A 20,492-nucleotide genomic window follows, 5' to 3' on the forward strand; every position below is an offset into this window, starting at 1 on the left:
ACATCACTAGAGTTAAGTGCCTGCCGCACTTGCTCAAGCTTGATAGGCTCCTTGCTATACATCATTGAATTCTCAATATCACGATATCCTGAAGTCAATGAAAATAGCAAAGCACATGCAAGCGTCTCCTCCTCCCTTTTAATTCCTGCAATCTGTAAGTCCATGACAAGTTTATTAAACGCATCTAAATGATCTTGTAACGAAGTACCCGACCCCATCTTAAATGTGTGAAGACGCCGTTGTAACAACATTCTTGTTGTCACTGATCGGTCTTGGTATAGCCCTTTTAGCTTTTCCCACAACTGTTTGGCCGTCTCTTCGATACTCGTACTCACTTCACAAAGCACGTTAGGTGCAAGGGATAGTTGGATTGCACTCAATGCATCCCCTTCAATCTTCTCCTTGTCGGGAGCTGATATATCCGTAGGATACTTTCCGTCAATAGCATGGATTGAACCTTCCCTCCGCAGTAACGCCATCATCTGGATCTTCCAGATATTGAAGTTTTTGCGTCCATTGAATCTATCAATTTCAAACTTCATGGAACTCATATTTGCTTGTTCTTTCTCCTTGGATCGTTAAAGAATCCTGTCACTCTGATACCAATTGTTAACGGAAACGTAAAAGAAAGAATACAAGATTTAACGTGGTTCGGATCAAAATAATCCTACGTCCACCAGAGAACAATTGCCCTTTTTAATATTAACAAAGGAAGGGGAGATTTCCCAATTACACTTAAGAGAATTTCTCTCTTAACTCTCTACTCACTACAATGTATTGTATTATTTTGGGATGATTTCTACAAGTGAAGGAGTGCATCTATTTATAGAGGTAAAGACCTCCTCTTGATGTCATTGGTGACATCAAACTACCTCCTCTTGATGTCATAGGTGACATCAAAGGAGGAAGCTTCCTCCTAGTATCCACACCAACTCTTTCCACCAACTCTTCCAATTGGCATGCCATTGTTGACTAAACATAAACCAACATTTTTAGCATGCCATTGTTGACTAAACATAAACCAACATTTTCAAAAAGGTTGCACAATTGATGAAGAAAGGGACTCCTTACTCGAAGAGAACTTATCCAAGATAAAGGGAAGGGTTAGAAGTTGAAGATAACTAGAACTCTTCCACCAAGGAAGAGTATAGCATTGGAACTCTAGTTATTTCCTATCCTACTAACTCTTTAAATTACAGGATATTCTTACTTTACGGGTACGCACAAAAGCTGAAGTTAAACGTGAGTTGAGAGCAAAATAGCAAGGCATTTTGCAAGAAATTTTTGTGGGATTCAAGTGTGCGAACCTGAAGCTACATGAACCAGATAGAAGAATCAGTTCCAAGTGTCTTGTCTTTTATTCTAGTTTCATTATAGTAGGTGTTTTCAAATTGTACCTTTCAGCTTTATCTAGAAGCAATTGTATTAGGTACTCTGAGTATTCTAGAGTTAACTTGAAGTTATCGCAACAGTTAGAGGCTGGTTGCCACAACGGGATTAGAGGTAATCCTTAGGTTTACAAAGAATTTTGAAAATGCTGTTTGGCTCAGTGATTTAGTCAAGTGTTGGGAAAAATCTTACTAAGTAATAGGTCGTGATTTTTACATCTTTTGAGCCGGGTATTTTCCACGTAAAAATACTTAGTGTTCTTTACTTTTCGCATTTATTATTTCACGCAATAGTAGTATAAGGAACACATAGAAGAACCAGGTCCTTCTATAATCTGTGCACGCGAAAAATTGGACACCACACAAATCATCTCCCCTCCTCCCGTGTGGCATTGAAGAATAAAACATCACCATCTGCATTGGTTTCTTAGTTTCTTGTTGTGGTTGATGCTTGTTGCTACTGCTTCATTACATCTATTTTCTGGCTCTTAGTTTGTTGTGATTATCTTTCTGGCACTTGGTGATGGTAACGCTTGTTTCTACTATTTCTTTCTTCCATCCTAAGCCGAGGGTCTCTCGAAAACAACCCTCTATCCTCCCAAGGTAGGGGTAAGGTCTGCGTACACACTACCCTCCCTAGACCCCACTTGTGGGACATCACTAGTTATTGTTGTTGCTATCTTTTTATAATGGTGTTGTATGGGCTAGCTTGCATACACCTCGACTATTCCATCGGGTACATCAGTACATACTACCTCACACCAGAACAAGTATTAGGTAACTCTGCCAACAAGGCTTAGGCACACGGGAAGAAATAACCTAGTGTTTCACTGTTTTTTGTTTCTGCTAAGATTTGAACCCTAATCTCCAAGGATTGCACTTGTTTCATTGACTATTCCCTCCCACCCACCCCCCACCCCACCCCCCGGGTGCAAAGATTTTTAAAATTTTTATTTAAATAAAAATTTCTAAAGTTTCAAAGCAGAAAAATACACAGCCGGCCATTTTGATCAGACCTACAGGAGTAACTAGCAAATAAGATGTTAGAACTTCACTAATACTATAACCATAGCCAAAAAGACAACAATTACGACAACAATCAATCAATGACATTAACAGCAACAATAGCTAGAACAACGACCACACTAGCTATACAATGAATTACCTCTACGAAAGAACTACCACCAGGATTCCTCATATCACATGCCCAGAAATAAAGGTGGCTGCTAGGGAGGCTGTCATCACTAATTCTCAGATTTCCAAGAGATGCCTTTATAGTAAAAGAAGATGGAAACACCTATCCGAGGAGAAAACAAGATTGAAAAGTTGCACTCACATAATAAATATCACAACGGAAAAAATCAAAGTTGATGGAAACAACAGACCTTGATATCAGTAAGAAAATTATCCTGGGACAAGGTAGCGAGCTTAGATCCATCCTCTTTCATCAGCAAGATCTGGGCACGAGCCATGTTCAGTGTCAGACCGAAAATAATTCTAGACTTCCCCTTCCCAAGCAAACCTTTCACTGCAGGCACATCAGCTATCTCAAACAACTGTGAATCAACCACATTTTCCTTGGAACTATCATGTTGTGTAATGGCTGATGAAGAAGTGTCACTGAAAGATTCACAGCTTTCCTCCCCCACATTTATGGCATTTACAAATTCCATTACTGCCAATATTGTTGGCCTACGACAGAAAAAAGACAAGGTAGCAAGTGTGACGGCTACCTGTAATAACCAATATGCAATTAAGTTAGAAATCCTAAGTGCAGAACAAAGTAAACAGATTTAGCCAGATAAGAAACACCAGCTGACCTTTGTATCAATGCTAGTATAGCGAGGTGACTTCTGGTCATAAATAACCACTTGAGCCTTCACAAAACTATCTAATGTATCAGTCAGTTTTACAGAATTAGTTCCATTATCATGAACATCAATAGGCAGAAGACCAGCAAAACGATTAAAACTAGGAGCCTTTGACACGGTCTTTTCTGATGACAAAAAATTTCCAGATGAATATGGACTATCAGCCAGGTCATTTAAATTTTCAGATGCCTCATAAAACTCCTCTTCTCCATCATATTGACTAAATTCATTGCTCTGGCTTTTGACATCATTCAAAAGGGGGGGTGCACCAACATTTCTGATGAAGGATCGTGCTAGATAACAAGAGCCGGATATCCCTGTCTGGCACACCAAATCTTCTACCTCCAGAGCTTTCAGGAGAGTCCCTATAAAAATATCATTGCCTCTAATTGAAAGCTCAACCTGTGTCAGACATAAATTTAAAGCATTAAAGCAAAAGATTAGAGATCAAGCTAAAATAAGACCGATAGCAAAACCTGCAGTAATCTTACCCGACCACCCGTTGCTCGAAATTCAAATAAGCCTCTCTCCTCAGCTAGAAGTGCCTTAGTAAAACTTTGATCATGCTAGACAAAGTGGAAAGCATATTATACATGTCAGTGGAGTCACTGCTTTTCAAGAAAAAGTGTCCTTGATAGTTTTCACCAATACTCACCTCTGGACTATAATTGAAGCACATCTTTAACTCATCAAGAATACCGGTCAAATACAGACTCTCCATTTTCGACAGATCCATTAAATCTTGATTGTCTGCGTGATCAGCTTCATAGTCTTCAGACTCAGATGATGATTCAGATAAACCAGCAATTGGAGCTGATCCCTGCATGAAACCTCACTTTTGAGAAGTTTCTCATAGGAAAGCAACAACATGCAAGGACTTGATGAATATATACTCCTGTTTTCCCCGTACAACACCCCCCCCCCACCCCACCCCTCAAAAAGGGGATAAAAGTACTATCCTGAAAGCAACCAATAAAGACAGTCCTTAAGATCTCCTCAAATCCGAAGACTTAAACTGCCAAATCTAAGTGAAGTTATGATGAAGTTAAACTAAGACATCTTGTCCTAGCTCTTAATCCACACCAAAAACCTATTTTCCCAATGCTTCTAATTGATCCCCATTTACTTATGGTAAGGATCTCGATCCATTAACATTGTCCAGAGAAAAGGAATTAGAGAGAGGGAGGGAGAGAGAGAGAGAGAGAGAGATACTCCTGCAAGTTTTTAGGAAAAAATCTTTTTGTCTTGAAGGCAACAGGTTTATCATACTATAGTCTCCAAGATCAAATTCTGCTGACCACTCACCACTCACCAGAGTCTTTTTTTCCAAAACCCGTGGGGATACCTGCTACTTCCCACCACCAACAAGTACCAGATAACTCTATCCACCAAGGCTTGGACAGATGAGAAGAAATCACCTAGTGAATTTGACTCTGCTGGGATTTTAACCCGAGACCTAAGGTTCTCAACTCACTTCATTGACCACTAGGCCACACCCTCGGGTGCTTCACTCACCATATTTTCACCTTAATTTAAACTATTAACAGCAGTTTCTATTCATCAATTCATAGTTTGTCATAGGCACCTACAAAGGGATGTTATCTGACAAAGACCATCCAACCACAATCTTATGACTCTAGCTATTGGCATGTCAATAAGCAATCAATTCCAAATCAGCATAAAGAGAAATAGCACAAAGGTCTACCGATGCACGATAGATGGCCCCCAGCAAGTGGCTCTGCCATGTCTTCTTTAAATCTTCAGAGTCACAACGTAATATTAGAGCATTTGCATCTTCCACAACCTACAAGCAATGATAAGGTAAGGAATGTCAGAAAACAGAATCTGCACAACCAAAAGAAGCCAAAGATTTTGAAAAGTACGTTGGTGGCTCTTTCAGCACTATAGACAGCCAACACATGTTCGTCGCCAACATCATTTGGAGGAACTTGATATAGTTGCTTTCCTCGTAAACTGCAACAAGGCAGTACAACAATGAAGTTAAGGATACGAAGCACAGATAAAAGATGGATAAGCCAGGTGAGCAATAGGAATTACAGTCAGAAAACCTAGATCGGCTTCACATGGAGGACCACCAGAAATCTAGACATTATCTCTTTTTTTCCTTTTTTTTCCAAATAAAGTACCATTGGAGATGAAAACATGCTGTACGTTCGAATTAGTTGCTGAGATAAAATTCTTGATTCTATAAACCAAACCACATTGTAATAGTATATCATTTATCTCATCTTCAAGGCATAATATAAATTCACATGCATTTAGCTAATTTCATGTTCTAGCACTATATCTATCTGTCTTTCCAAAGGCATGAAGTAGGATAGATTTTTGTACATTTTTAATTTTTTGGGATCTGTATTTAGCTACCGGTCCAACACAACCTCTGTGCTGAAGATTAATATAACTGTTACCATTCTCAAAAAAAAAAAAAAAATATGAAGCCATGAAGTAGGATAAGAGAGCTCATGATCCAATAATACATTTGGGTTATCCCCTCCCGCCATACAGACGTAAAAAGAGGAACTCCATTCACGAGCATGGTTAATAGGACATACAACTTCCCAATCTGTGAACCTTGCTTCAATTTTGATTTTTGCTCCATGCTATGACAGCATACCAAACACTAGACTACTATTCGCGGGGAAAAACAGCAACTTCAATATGTTTTTATCCTTTTTGGGGTTAATAAACAGTATTTTGATCAAATTATGAGGCTGAACGCAAAAAACATAAGCTTATGATGTCATGAAAAAGGTAAAACCAAATTCCGAGAGGATGTGGATACCCCAGTACAAGGAGTCCCAAATTACCAACAATGTTATTGGGGAGATCTCAATAGACATATGCGTAGATCTACAAACAAATTTCAATCGAGCATATGGGGAATATGGTTATGGTACTAGAAATGAAGTGAAAACTATTTTTTTTTTTTTGGCAATCCTCTAGGCAAGCGCCTAGGGCTAGCTTTTTATTAATAAAAGAAAAGAAAAATACAACAATTAGGAAAAGTACAAATAAGGGGGACAATAGCACCGGTATTGTTACCCATATACCTTGGCTATATAATCACTCCTCTGCGCCTCACATTTCCTTATGATGGCAGCCTCACATAGTGAAAACTATTTTAGAGTTTGCCTTGTGATTTATTTTTAACTAACACACTTTTAAAAGAGGGAATCACATCTGGTAACATTTAAGAGTAGCTGTAACTATAGTCAAATAGACTTCATCTTGTAAGTGACGAGGCCATGTATAAGGATTGCAACGTTATACAAGGAAAAGCCCTCCCCCCATCACAAACTGATGAACATCATCCTTGATGTTCAGTAAAAGAGTGCAACAGAAAAGGGCAATAATTGATTTAACCCAAGCAAACTTTGGGCAGGTCGAGTCATCATCAGCCTATTGATTTGACCCATTTTGACCCGCCCAAATTTGACCAACCCACCCAGTTGTTACCTCTACTTATTATTCCAAAAATATTTTTATATCAAGCTCTTAACTAATTTTCCAAGTAAACCATGATTTTTCCGTTCATCACATAAATTTTATATCCTTCACAGATGACTCATATCACAAAAAGGGCTATTAAAATATGATAATGTAAAGTCTGATCCTCCATAATAAAACAATGGTAAAGAATTGTTTGTTTTCTTTTTTTTTGACAAGTTGACGACATGATGTTATTTTTAATAAGGTAAACAATCCATTAATGATGGGGAAACCACGTATATTAGCAGTATACCAAAAAGCAGAGAACCCACTAAAAATATGGCTATGTACAAAAATACCGAATCATCTATACAAGCTAGGAGCTCATGAGTACACCAAAAGAGAACTAAAGATAAAAGGCTATGCTATCAACTTACAAAGTCATTTTCTAACCCTTCAAACAGTCCCTTATTTCTATCTATCCATACAACCCATATAAGAGCTAACAAGGCAACATCTCATGCCCTAGGTCTTCTCTCCTCCTTCTACATGCCCAGATATGTAAGAGCAGCTATGTAAGCGCTTCTTTGACAGTGCTCTGCATAACCCACTGCACTTTTTACCAATGTAGGACCACCCACCACAACTGTGACGTTTAAATGCAACATGAGATGATCTGCATTTTCACTCGAATGTTTGCACACAAAACACCAAATGTCGTGAAGAAACGAACCTTATTCGACACCCCGATAAACGAATCATTTGGTGCAGGATCTCCCAACAATCTATAGTAGTAAGATTTGACTATATATAGGCCATCCCTCCTAAAACCTCACCCATCTCCATAAGTGGTGTATCATTCAGTGTAAGGTGCTTGTGAAGCAGCTCCAATAGATGTTAAACTCGCTCATTTCCCAATCTTAAAAGTTTTTCCTAAACCTCAAATTCTGATAAACTTCCCTGCTATGTATGTTTCGGCTCTGTTGTACTGTCATCTTTGGCACGTCACTCTAAAGAAATTAGGGAAGCACTACTTAATATCTGTCACCACACCAACTGTGTCTACAAAAACTTATACTCCCTCCGTCTCAAATTAGATGAGGTACTTTCCTTTTAATTTGGAAATAATTCAACTTTAAACTCTTCATTTTACCCTTAATGAGAAGCTTTTATAACCATACAAATATCATGACCCCACAAAGTTTTTACCCCTTAAGCTTTTAAGACAACAAGTTTCAAAAGATTCTTCTTTTTTTCTTAAACTCCGTGTCGAGTCAAACTACCTCATCTAAATTGAAACGGAGGGAGTACTACTAACATTCTCTGCCCTAAGTGATAAATAGGCTAAAGTGTTCCTACATAACATGCTCGTCCACCCAGATTTCTAGAGCTTCTTTCTTTTCTTATTTGATGAAGTAAGTGGTTAAAAAATACTCTCCAGAGCTTCTTTCTAGTAAGCTTTATTGAAGATCCTAAGATCTTCTACTCCGTGATCTTATTCCTTTGAAGATATCACCGATCCGTAATTCATTAAGCAAAATTTCCTAATTCGACTTGCGTTCTCCTTCAAAATTCCGCCATGGCGACTCCAATTTTTGTTTCAGTAAGATCAATGTTGCATCAATGGCATGTAATATGTGGAAGGCATGGTTGATTAATACTTCATTTCCTTATTTGAACAAATACATATTTCGCCACCTAGCTAGCCGCTTTTCCACCCTCTCAATCAGCATATTCCACTCTACTGAGTCCTTACTGAAAGCACCCAGAGAAAGATGGACCAAGGTAAGTAGTAGGTAGTGCTCCTACCTTATTCAACACGTATGCTAGGTCTTCAGCATTTGCTACCCCGTCCACCGGTTTGATCTCGCATTCCCTAAGGTTGAACTTTAACCTAGATAGACACCACCTGCAACCACATAAGGGTTTGTCTTAAATATTTAGCTGGGCCACACTTGCATTGCTGAATACAAAGGTGTCATCCACAAATATGAACTGGATAACCCTAATGAAAATTTTGTTCCTCACCGAGATAAAATGTCTCTTAAAAATCCTCCATCAATTTAATTCAGCGGTTTTATCCCCAAAAAGAATAGCATCGCAGATAGCGGATCCCCCTATCACCAGAAGGTCCTCCATTCACTAAGACTTAGAATCTAACAATAAAAATGCAAAATTGATCCACCTCCTCTTGTCCCAAATATGTCATAGTTATGATGTAGTCCAAGAGTTCCTAATGCATATCAACATAAACCTTGTCAAGGTCCAACTTGCATCCAAAAATTCCTAATCCCTAGCTCTCCCTTCTTCCTTCTAGGATCAATCACTTCATTCGCCACCAAAGTTGCATGCAAACTCTGTCTACTTGATCAAACGCATTCCAGAAAATGGGTATTGCTTTATTTAGTGCTTTTTAAGTATGTTAGAAAGCGCCTTAGGAATTATCTCATATATGATACCCACCAAACTACTATGCATGTAATCCTTGTGCTTATAACCCTCATCTTTCAACATAAAAAATATGATGTGTTGAGGCTTCTTTGAACTCACCCGTTAAAAAATGTCATAATGGTCCGCATCAAGTTCCCTTAAATCTGCTTTAGCACAGCTGGACAAAGGCCAATGTGAACCCATTTGGTCCCAGGATCTTATCTCGGGCACAACTCACCTCTTGTTCTCCTATAACCCTTTCTAACCACTCCCTCCTCTCGTCTCTTATTTGGTTGAACATTATCCCCCTCCCCCCCCCCCGAAACTTTGGTCTCCATCTAACCTCATTTTTATACAATTAATATTCGTACTCCAAAATATTCTGGACAAGGTGGGAGTAGCCCCTGGGGTGGATAAGACGTGGGAAGCGAAGCTGAGATGGTTTGGTTATGTGAAGAGGAGATAAGCAGATGTCCCGGTCAGGAGGTGTGAGTGGTTGGAAATGGTAGGGCCAAGGAGATGTAGGAGGAGGCCGAAAATATATTGGGGCGACGTGATCAGGCAGGACATGGCACGTCTTTAACTCGCCGAGGACATTGACCCTTGACAGGAGAGTGTGGAGGTCGAGGATTAGGGTAGTAGGTTAGTGAGTAGTTGAGCGTGCTTCTTTCTTGTATCTGTATTGCCTTTCTATACCTGTAGTACTAGTGTATTCTCGTATTTTCTATTATTAGATTTCTAATACTACTTGTTTCTTTTGATCCGGGTATCTTATTACGTGTTTTCTTCTATTTACATACATTTGAGCCGAGGGCCTATCATAAATAGTTTTTCTACCTTCACAAGGTAGGAGTAAGGTATGTGTACACACTGTCTTCCCCAAATCCCACTTATGGGACATATACACTAGTATGTTGTTGCTGTTACTCCAAAATTGATAGCATACCTAAAGGATAGTGTACCTGGTGACATCACCTGTTCCACTACTCCTTGACTCTATCTCTAAAATCAAGCACCTTGAGTCACATGTTCTCAAACAAGGGCGGATCTAGTGTTAGGATACCGGGTTCATCTGAACCCAGTACTTTCGACGAGAAGTGTAAAAATTCGCTAAAATTGCAATAAATAGTAGATATGAAATCATAACTTTAAAGATATAATGGGTTCAATGCTAAGAACCTTAAAAATTAAACCCCTAGAATTTAAATCCTAGGTCCACCTTGGTTCTCAAACTTGGAAAGAGTACTTTCTTCTACTACTCCTTCCGTTTTAAAAAGATTGGCTCTATTTCCTTATTAGTCCATTTCAAAATGTTGGCACCTTTCAATATTTCCTTAATAGGAAGCAATTATAGCCACACAAATATTATGGCAGATTTCAGACCACAAGTTTCAAAAAAAATTCAGCCACACAAATGCTATGGCTTATTTAAGACCACATATCTCATAAGTCTTCTCTTCTTTATTAAAGTTTATGTCAAGTCAAACTATGACAATCGCTATCTAGCAAGATAGGCACATAGTCAGAAACAAATCTAAACAATGGAACTAGCAATGCATCCAGCATCATCTCATCCCATGCAGTAGATACCAAAAGCTTATCCAGCCCTTATTTTGAAATAGACTCATGGTCTGATCCATGTAACACTTGCTCCTATTAAGGGTAAATCAATAAGAGGTATTGTTGATAAAACTCCGAAAATTCCTCCATTTCCCTAGACACCATTATACTCTCCACTCCTTCCTCCCAGAACCTTATTGTATTAAAGTCTTCCTAATACCCATGGAATCTCCCACTCGGCCATACAGTTGGTCATCTCCCAAAACTAAAGAAAATTATCGATGTCAACCAGCCTAATGTAGTTACTTTTGCGGTGTTTTGTTGGGGCTCGATTGTTTAGGTGATGCCACAAGACATGGAGCATAGTTTTTACCTGGTATACTGCTTGTAAGATCTAGAGCCAGGATTTTCCAGTATATAAAGAAAGGTTCCAACTATACATAGGTATCTCCGCTGCCATACAGCCTCCCTACCACCAACACCCTACAGTGAAAAAAAAATAATTATCAGAAATGTACAACTACTAAAGCACATATCAATATGCAACAAAACTTGGATAGGTTAATCTAAAAGTAACCTTCCAGGTAAGAAGACCCAACCACCCTTCAAAATCAGATTGAGTCCAAGGACGATAAACATCTGAATCATTTCTTTCCTCTCCTTCAAATATCTTTGCAACTTGCATCAACCGATGATACCGAGCAGGAGAAAAATGGAATCCTAAAGAAGGAAGACGCACTGCGAGTCTCGTCGAAGGAAAGGCAGGATTCTCTAGCCGAATCTGGAAAAATTGGAATATGAGAGGTGTTGCACCCAAAGTTGAAACTGTGAAAACATACTAAGGTAAATTATGTGAATGTAAGATCATGTTTAGAAGAAATGTGCAATCACCTGTTGAAGCTTTAGAACCACTGCACACTTGTCAATAACAGGCAACCAAGCAACAAAGTTAGACCTAGATGGCCCAACTCCATTTGTAGGGGTTTGACTCCAATAGTAATCACCATCAACCAGGAAAGCAGAAACATCACTGAGGACCATATCAAACTGAACATACATATTCATCTCCTCAGGTGCGATAAATTCAGAATCATCCTGCCCAAATTACAGAAACACGGCACTTTAGCCAACTGAGGGATATCTGGTCCTATAGATTCAGACGATCCTTAGATTTACCTTTGTAGAAATCACCAAATTTCCCAAGTCAAGAAGCAGCTTAGTTGAGTGAGTGTTATCTGGAGAGAAATCTGTAGGAATGGTAATTTTTGGAGCCGCAATATTCAAATCCAGGAAGAACCTGGTAAAAAGCGGATATCAATTTTAAAATTATCAGGATGGTATAAAAGAATACAACATGTTGATATCTACCACAAGATTTGTTTGGGTTCGAAGGTTGATAATGCTGCAACATTAAACAGAAAAAGATAGAAAAACCTAACAAACTTATAGGGAGACATGCCTAGACCACTGAACCATCAGTCTTGATCCCTGTCCGCCACTCCATCCCTCCACAAAACCACCTATTCTTTACATCAGGATCACATTTGCAGATTTTTTTACTGGACAATAACATGTAGCAATTTTTCTTTTAAACTGCTCAAATTACTGTGAGGGACCAGTAATCTCAACAACATCAGGATACCAGTTTGACATACAAAAGAAAGTATCTAACCTGGACTGATCCTTAAGAGCTCTGTTTACTTGTTGCTGTGCAGTTCGTTTGACTTCATCAATTGTCATCTAACAACAGGACAAATACACATCATATACCAACACGTTTCAAATGAAAACTGGGAATACAAACATAAACCAAGAATCTCTTGCATAAATTAAATTCAACATTTTTGAGACATTAATATCCATATTACTAGGTTGAGTGGCAAAGAGCAATTAAACAAGTAGTAACAGCAAGAGTTGATATTAAAAGGTGAAATAAACGTCTTAAAGGCAATAGTCGCCCTATCCCAAAATGTTCCCCTTCCTTTCTGGGTTGTTTCAAATTGTTGTTCAATTCCCCCATGGAAGTTTCAATTCTTTTCAATACCACAAAGTTTCTAAGCCTCTCTTTTACCTTTCTCAATACAATATTATCCTCAACTATTTTCTGATAATGGCGGTGTCTAGACCTATGTTGCTCGAACTCTTCAAAAATGTTGCCTGGTGCGTGTCGGATTCTCCAAAAGCTGTGCATTTTTTGAGAATCCGACACGGGTGCGACAATATTTTGGAGAGTTCGTGCAACATAGGTCTAGACTAGCTCGTGCGCACCTGACTATTCAACCGAGTACCTCTTATCTTCCACTAACACATGTAATCGGTAACTCTGCCTAGCAATGGCAAATGTGAAGGAATTACCTAGGTCGTTGCCTTTGCTGGGATTTGAACCCTGGTTTCGCATAATCTCACTTCAATTGTTAGGCCACACCCTTGGGTGCTAATATTATACTCTATTCTACCAATAAAACTATAACATGTTATCAACAGATTAAAGATATCCTTGTAAGTTTTTGTAGTAGGGGGATTCTTTACTGTTTTTGGGATATGTATTTTGTCACTTCTACCAGCACAAACTTTGTGCTGTTTTCTTTCATAAAATGTTACCCTTGTCCAAAAAAAACGATTAAAGATATTATTAATTTGGTAGTTCCGATCTCTCGCTTAATAATTATAGCTAATCTAAAGGTATATGATTATTTTTATGATCAAGTAATAAAATTTCATTATTTATTGGGCCAAAACAAAAGCGCCTATATGCTAGAAATATACCAAAAAGGCAGAAACCCACCAAAATATATTGTTCTCTACAAAAGACACCCAATCTTATGTACAACAAGGAACTCCAGGGCTTGAGGAACTTACCAAGCAATTCATTCTCGAAATTTCTTCCTTTTCTCCTTTATCTTAAAAGTTAAAAAAAAATGAAAAACTTACCAGAAACCGATATCCAACAGCGCCTTCATTAGCAAGAATCATATTTTAAAGACTTGCTATATGATTCCTCTCCCCCCCCCCCCAAAGTTCACCCAAAATTAGACCAAGTATGAAATTTTCTCTCCAACATCAACTGAACTCAACAGCTAATATAGAAGGAAGCATGCGACTGACAGTCCCAACCACCAGCCAAAGGCAGCAAATAGCAGCAGAGAGCTGTCTGCACGCTTGCCACACCCTTAGCCCACTTGTTGGCACAGTTATGCATGGCCAAGCCAACTACCAGTCTTGCAAGGATGCTTTCTATGCGCATTGTAATGTACATCCTCCATGTCCTGCGTGTGAGCTAATGGCCTGCCACACTCATTATATTTACCGAACTGCTTTATGTATAGTTGCCACCTTTACACACACCGACAAAGCTTTAACTCTGCTAATAAGCAGAATATGTTTACCAAATTTTGCATTCTCAGATCCATTTGGTTACAACAACCATGTCTTTTCAGTTTCAGGGGAAAATAGAACAAGAAAATGTCATGGTCAACTCTTCAATCTTCTCATTGGGATCAGTTCCAAAATGCCGTTACGCCCTAGCACACCTTCATTGACAATGTTTGATGAAAGAAGAAGGCTAACAATCAAGGACAAACTTCTTATTGGTTCATCCGCATTCATTGCCAGGAACAACAAGATCAAGCAATGAAGTGGAGTGCACAAGGAAATTTAGTCAGGTTTTTTTTTAATGCTCAATTAACTCACTCCTCTAAGAAGAAAATGTTTTATGACCATGAAATAAGCTGTGATATAAACACCAATTCAATGAACAGGGAACAAAACAGATGGAAAAGGAAAAGTAATGTCAAAATTGAGCTTTGAAACTACGTTTGTGAAGAAAATAAGGAGCTAAAGCTGACCTGTACTGCAGCAGCTGTTTCCAGAGCTATGGTCTGACTTACAGCAGCATTACTTTCAAAAAAGTTGATAATTTGGTCAATGGAATCCTTCAAATACTAAGGAAAAAATTTTGATCAGTTAAAGCGCTAAACTGTTGCAACTGGTGAACTAAAATAAAACTTCAGCTTACAGTCACATAGCAGGGAGAAGCTTTAGCCGCTAAACTCCAGTCAATGTTGGAATCGAAAGGCTTGTAGCAGAATGCAGCAACCAAGGAATCACTGACAGTAGCGCTCTAAACAGAAAATATTACCATAAATGAGGCTGTCTAACTTAACCACACACACACACCCCCCCCCCCCCCCCCCCGAAAAATGAAAAAGAAAAGAGAATAGAAAATATTCTCCATAATATCGAAAGCTTTCGGTTGTCGACTTTTCACCCTATAGCAAAGGTATATTTAAATAGAAAAGAAAAAGTAATATCCAAAATTTCAAAAACTTTCTAACTTAGAATGTAAAGATTCTCACCTCAGCGAGAAGGCCATTTGGAGACCATAATTGATATGACCCTAGTTTTACGTCAAAAACCTTTGCTTCTGAATAAAGCTTTATATAACAATCAAGGTTATCACATGACAAATCAGCAAGGCAGTTGTGAGTATCACTAAGCTTTGAGGCATTGTGCTTCATGTGAACCTCCAAGGTGGTATGTGGCACATCTCTCCTGTCATGAGTTGCCAACAGTGGTTCTTCTTCACCTTCTTTATACCCAATTATATTATTTAACCTCTCCCAGTCTTCCTCAGTAAACCCTGCTTGCTCACTTCCATCTTCAACTGATTGGCTGGTCCTGAGAAAGTTGGTCAACCACATAAGACTCCATAGAAGAAAAAACAAAGAAAATAAAAGCATTTCACAGTACAGAAATCAAGGGAGTATAAAGATCCAGTATTAACCAGCCAAAAGACCACCAAGATTTCTTTGACTTTTGCTTTTTTAGGTAGGAATCTGACTCTACTGACTGCTGCACAAACTTGTGCGCCATCATCCTGTGGAAAAGTTAAAAATAAAGGTCATTCTCTAATACAAAAATCTGTGTAAATTCTAAAACATCGGCAAGAAAGCTTCAGTAAAAAAAAATCAAAATATTGTTGTCATGGCTCTTCCTGGCATGTACGATTATTTGTCCAATTAAACACAAGCAAAAATTCTGGAACACTCTTACACCCAGGAGCTGCTTTACAAAACACTTGAAATATCATGAAGGAATAAAATAAGTCAACCAATAAGTTTCCATTCAATCAAAAGAACAAATCTAGCTTAGATACATGAAAGAAAAATGATAGGTATTCTTAAGGAAAAAAACTTTGGACTCAAATCAACCACAGAGCTAGCTCAAGTAGTGAGGTTTGGAGCCTACATGTGGGATCCTAATTCCCCCCTCCCCAATGCCCAGGTTAAACATCGGGAAAGTGAAGTAATATAAAATAGGTGGCCCAACATCAGGAATGGATGCAACTTTAATACCATCTGGAAAATCTGTGTATCCAACCCAACCTTTATAACTGCGAGCGGAGTGGCCTAAAACCGTTATAAACTCCTAAGTGAACGCCCTCCCTGAAGAGTAATTTAAGTGTTTTGGAGTTCACATATGAACATTAATCGGGCACGAGAATGGACTTACAAAAGGTGCTCTGGTATCGTACTAAGAAAACGAACATTGAGCTTAACTCAGCCACAAGAGACTCAAGTGGTGACTTTGTACAAAATTAAACATGGAGACTACAACCTTAACTGATGTGGTACCGGTATGATTCAAAAAGGAGCAAGCTAAGGCATTAAGACGGACATTTGAGAACTTCTGATGAATTGATGACTTTTTTTTTTTGGTAACTATTGTATATATTAGAAACATCAGTACATAGGTTGCACTGAAAACCAAATTTACATGAAGAGGATTAGTAGATGTTCTGATTTGAGACCTAACAAGATCCTAGTATGTCTATGATTGTCAATGTATCTTCTGTGTAGATCTGTTTACACCAAAAACAAAAAAGAAGAATACAATTGAGTTTAATCTTCTGCACTGGATTGCTTCTATCTTCAAAACATCTAGCGTTTCTTTCCCTCCAAACTGTCCACCATATACAAGCCGGGACAGTCCTCCATCTATCTCTACTAGTTGCTTCAGCTCCAGCTTCTTCCAGCTATAAAGAACGTCTTTAAGACTGTATGGCATTGACCATGAAATACCCCTAGTTGGTCTGTAATCTTGCAATGTAGAAATAAATGGGTGACAGTTTCAGCATTTTCTCCACATAGAAAACATCTAGAACACAGCGAAATTCCCCTTTTAATGAGATTATCCTGGGTTAATACCGCCTCCTTTGCTAGTAGCCAAGTGAAGCATGCTACCTTGTATGGAATCTTTGTTTTCCATATATGTTTCCAAGGCCATGGGTCTACCATTTGATTATTATGATTCAAAATCTTATATGCATCCTTCACCCGGTAAACCCCTCTGTTGTGTCTCTGCCACCAAAGTAAATCAAACCCTTCCTGTAATCCTTTAAATGCTTCCAGCTCTTTGTAAAGGTCAGCTAATCTTGTTATCTCCCAGTCATTCAGCTGTCTTCTGATAGCGATTTCCCATCCTTGATGACTCCTCATATCAGCTACTGTCTTGTGCTGGTTATGTGCTAAACCAAACATATCAGGGTATCTTTCCTTTAAGCTTCCGTGTCCTAACCAGTTATCATTCCAGAATGATGTGTTCCTTCCGTTGTTCACTCTAATGGAGGAGTGGTTCTTCATTATAGGCCAAAGTTCTCTGATGGATTTCCACACACTTACTCCATATGATGTTCTGACTTTTTTTGACACCCAGATATTTTCCTCGCCATACTGAGCTTTTATCACTTTGCCCCATAAAGATTGGGGTTCTTGAGAGTACTTCCATAACCATTTCATTCTAAGAGCCTTGCTTTGATTCTTCAAATTCCTTATTCCTAAACCACCTTGTTTTTTAGCCATTGTGAGTGTCTTCCATTTAGTTAAATGGAAGACTTTTTTCTCCTTATTACCTTGCCAAAGGAATGATCTTCGTAGTTTGTCCAATCTCTGTAAAATGCCGGCTGGAATTGGGAACAAAGACATCATACAAGTAGGAAGTGAGTCTAATACTGAGTTGATTAGAACTAGCCTTCCCCCCAATGATAGGTATTGCGATTTCCATCTTGACAACTTCTTCTCACACTTTTCTATGACTGAATTCCAGATCTCTTTTGATTTGGATCTTGCACCAAGAGGCATCCCAAGGTAAACAGTTGGTAGGGACCCAACTTCTCCTCCCAATATCTGTGTCAGTTGCTCCATGTTGTTAACTTCATTAATGGGGAAAATATTGCTCTTTCTCGAGTTGATGTGTAATCTTGAGACTCCCTCAAATAAGACCAAAATGATCCTTAGGAATCTAAGTTGTTCCTTTTCAGCGTCACAGAAGACTAGAGTATCGTCAGCATATTGGAGATGTGTGATCTTTAGATTGTTTGCCCCACTCCTGTTTACCTCAAAACCTTTAACCCATCCACTGACTTTAGCCGTTTTGATCATGTTGTTCAATCCTTCCATGGCTATAATGAATAGAAAGGGAGATAAAGGATCACCTTGTCTTAGACCTCTGTGTGAATGGAAAAAACCTTTAGGAGATCCATTTATGAGAATGGAGAATGTTACAGTAGATATGCAAAATTTCATCCATCTATTCCATTTCTGCCCAAAACCCATTTGTTCTAGCATTCTGAGTAGGAAGCTCCAATTTACATGATCATAGGCCTTCTCAATATCTAATTTGCATAAGATTCCGGGTTCTTTCTTTTTTATTCTTGAATCCACAGCTTCGTTGGCAATCAACACTGCATCTATTATTTGTCTTCCTTTGATGAAAGTCATTTGTTGAGCATCGACAATTTTCCCTACCACCCTCTTAAGTCTTTCAGTCAAGACTTTTGAGAGCAGTTTGTAGAAGCTCCCTATCAGACTGATCGGTCTGAAATCTCTCAATTCTTTCGCACCTGTCTTCTTTGGAATCAAAGCTATATATGTTGCATTGAAGCTTTTCTCAAACATCTCCTGCGAATGGAAGTTGTTGAAGGCCTCCATGATGTCTTCCTTCAAAATGTCCCAACACTTTATGAAAAAACCCATTGTGTATCCATCCGGACCTGGGGCCTTGTCACTTGCACACATCTTCAGACAGCTCAAAACTTCTTGTTCCTCAAAGTTACTCTGTAAAGACTCCCTCTCTGATTCAGAAATTCTTGGGCTATTTTCGAAATTGACCGTTGGTCTCCACTCTTCAGGTTCTGTGTATAACCCCTTGTAGAATTCAATGATCTCGTTCTCTATTCTGGCTGGATCCTCGACTACTTCATGTCGAATCGATAGTTGATCAATGTTGTTGTTTCTCTTGTGTGCATTGGCAGTACGATGGAAAAATTTTGTATTCCTGTCCCCTTATTTGAGCCACAGAGCTCTTGATTTCTGTCTCCATGCACTTTCTTCATTCTTGAGTTGTTCCTCAATCTCTATTAGAGTAACTACTTTCCTCACTGATTCCTCCTCTGTCAGCGCTCTTAGTTATTGTGTTGCCTCAAAACCTGCGAGTTGACTCAGCAATTTTGATTTTTCCAATCCCAAATTACCTTCACAACTTCTGCTCCATTCTTTTAGCTTGCCCTTGAGCGCTTTTAACTTGCAAGCTAAAATGTAATCTGGTCTTCCTGAGAATTCAAAAGATGTCCACCAGTCTCTAATTCTGTCATCAAAACCTTCCACATTCAGCCACCAATTTTCGAACTTAAAGTATGATTTAGCTTGTTCCCAAGCACCACAGTATAAAGCCACAGGTGAATGGTCAGAAATCAGCCTTTGTTGGATAGTTTGATTGATGTTTCTGAAGCTTTCATCCCATTCTTCTGAAATGAGAAATCTATCAATTCTTGAAGCGGTTGTATGATTGTCCCTTTTGAACCAAGTATAGTAGCCTCCTTCAAGTCGAAGGTCTATCAACTCCATATCTTCTATAAAATCTGAGAATTCCACCATCGCCCTGGACCTCCTTGAACATTCCCGTTTTTCAGAAGGGTACCTTGTAACATTAAAATCACCACAAACCGCCCAAGGACCTTCCATCAATCCTCTCACTGCACCAATTTCTCTCCATACTATTTTCCTTTCTATTCTACAATTTGGGGCATACACTCCTGTTATGTGACATTGAAAATTCTATAAAAGAGCCTCGAACTTGCAAGTCAAAATGTATGCACCAGTCTGTAACATCTCCCCGAGGGAGAGAGAGAAACACACACACACACACAGAGGGAGAGAGAGAATCACACACACACAGAGAAACATCAATGGAGAAGGGGGAAGATTGCTCAGGGTCACCTGACAAATTGACTAAAAATATACAGCTCACCAAAAGTGTATCCAGTAATGCTGTCGAGACTAATAGAAAGCAAGTTAATCCCACAATGTTGCAACACCAACATATTGCCTTTGAATTTGATGCAGTCCATTAGCCAACAATTCATGAAATAATATAGAAAAACATGCAGCACAAATTACCTCCATTGAAGAATGATTTCAGCATCAAGCGTGTGATCCAGTTCTTCTAAATCTTTACTATCATCTATTACTATCCGATCAGGATCAGATTTCAGCAATGAAGCATACAAAGAGATATATTTCTTCCGCAACCTCGTATATCGCAGGACCTGCTCCCATGACAATTTTCCACTACAAACAATAATGGTATTATTAATTGAAGACTAAGAACCAAATCTTCTCCACGTGCATACACATATATATCTACACAACTTAACGAAATAAGAGAGAATGATATTACATCTTCTAAAAGCTGTAACATTTTTTCCTCAAAAGCCCTATCATTTTTTATCAAAATA

The 20,492-nt window shown here is 38.7% G+C and overlaps 1 protein-coding gene across 1 annotated transcript in view; it reads right to left on the reverse strand.

The window, feature by feature from the left end:
• The window catches only part of LOC107790661 (uncharacterized), a 67,230-nt gene that overhangs the window by 34,520 nt on the left and 12,218 nt on the right, over nt 1–20,492 (reverse strand). Inside the window, exons 10-26 of the mRNA XM_075249291.1 lie at nt 20,155–20,325; nt 15,483–15,575; nt 15,055–15,376; nt 14,715–14,819; nt 14,545–14,640; nt 12,372–12,439; nt 11,876–11,996; nt 11,591–11,794; nt 11,277–11,480; nt 11,073–11,182; nt 5,143–5,233; nt 4,965–5,063; nt 3,915–4,079; nt 3,751–3,825; nt 3,209–3,661; nt 2,774–3,121; nt 2,554–2,685 (exon numbers count right to left, since the gene is read on the reverse strand). Of these exons, the coding sequence (XP_075105392.1) occupies nt 2,554–2,685; nt 2,774–3,121; nt 3,209–3,661; nt 3,751–3,825; nt 3,915–4,079; nt 4,965–5,063; nt 5,143–5,233; nt 11,073–11,182; nt 11,277–11,480; nt 11,591–11,794; nt 11,876–11,996; nt 12,372–12,439; nt 14,545–14,640; nt 14,715–14,819; nt 15,055–15,376; nt 15,483–15,575; nt 20,155–20,325 (2,857 nt within the window). The remainder of the gene's footprint in view (nt 1–2,553; nt 2,686–2,773; nt 3,122–3,208; nt 3,662–3,750; nt 3,826–3,914; nt 4,080–4,964; nt 5,064–5,142; nt 5,234–11,072; nt 11,183–11,276; nt 11,481–11,590; nt 11,795–11,875; nt 11,997–12,371; nt 12,440–14,544; nt 14,641–14,714; nt 14,820–15,054; nt 15,377–15,482; nt 15,576–20,154; nt 20,326–20,492) is intronic.

This window comes from Nicotiana tabacum, chromosome 1 (genome assembly GCF_000715075.1).
Source record: "Nicotiana tabacum cultivar K326 chromosome 1, ASM71507v2, whole genome shotgun sequence".
Classification (NCBI taxonomy): domain Eukaryota; kingdom Viridiplantae; phylum Streptophyta; class Magnoliopsida; order Solanales; family Solanaceae; genus Nicotiana; species Nicotiana tabacum.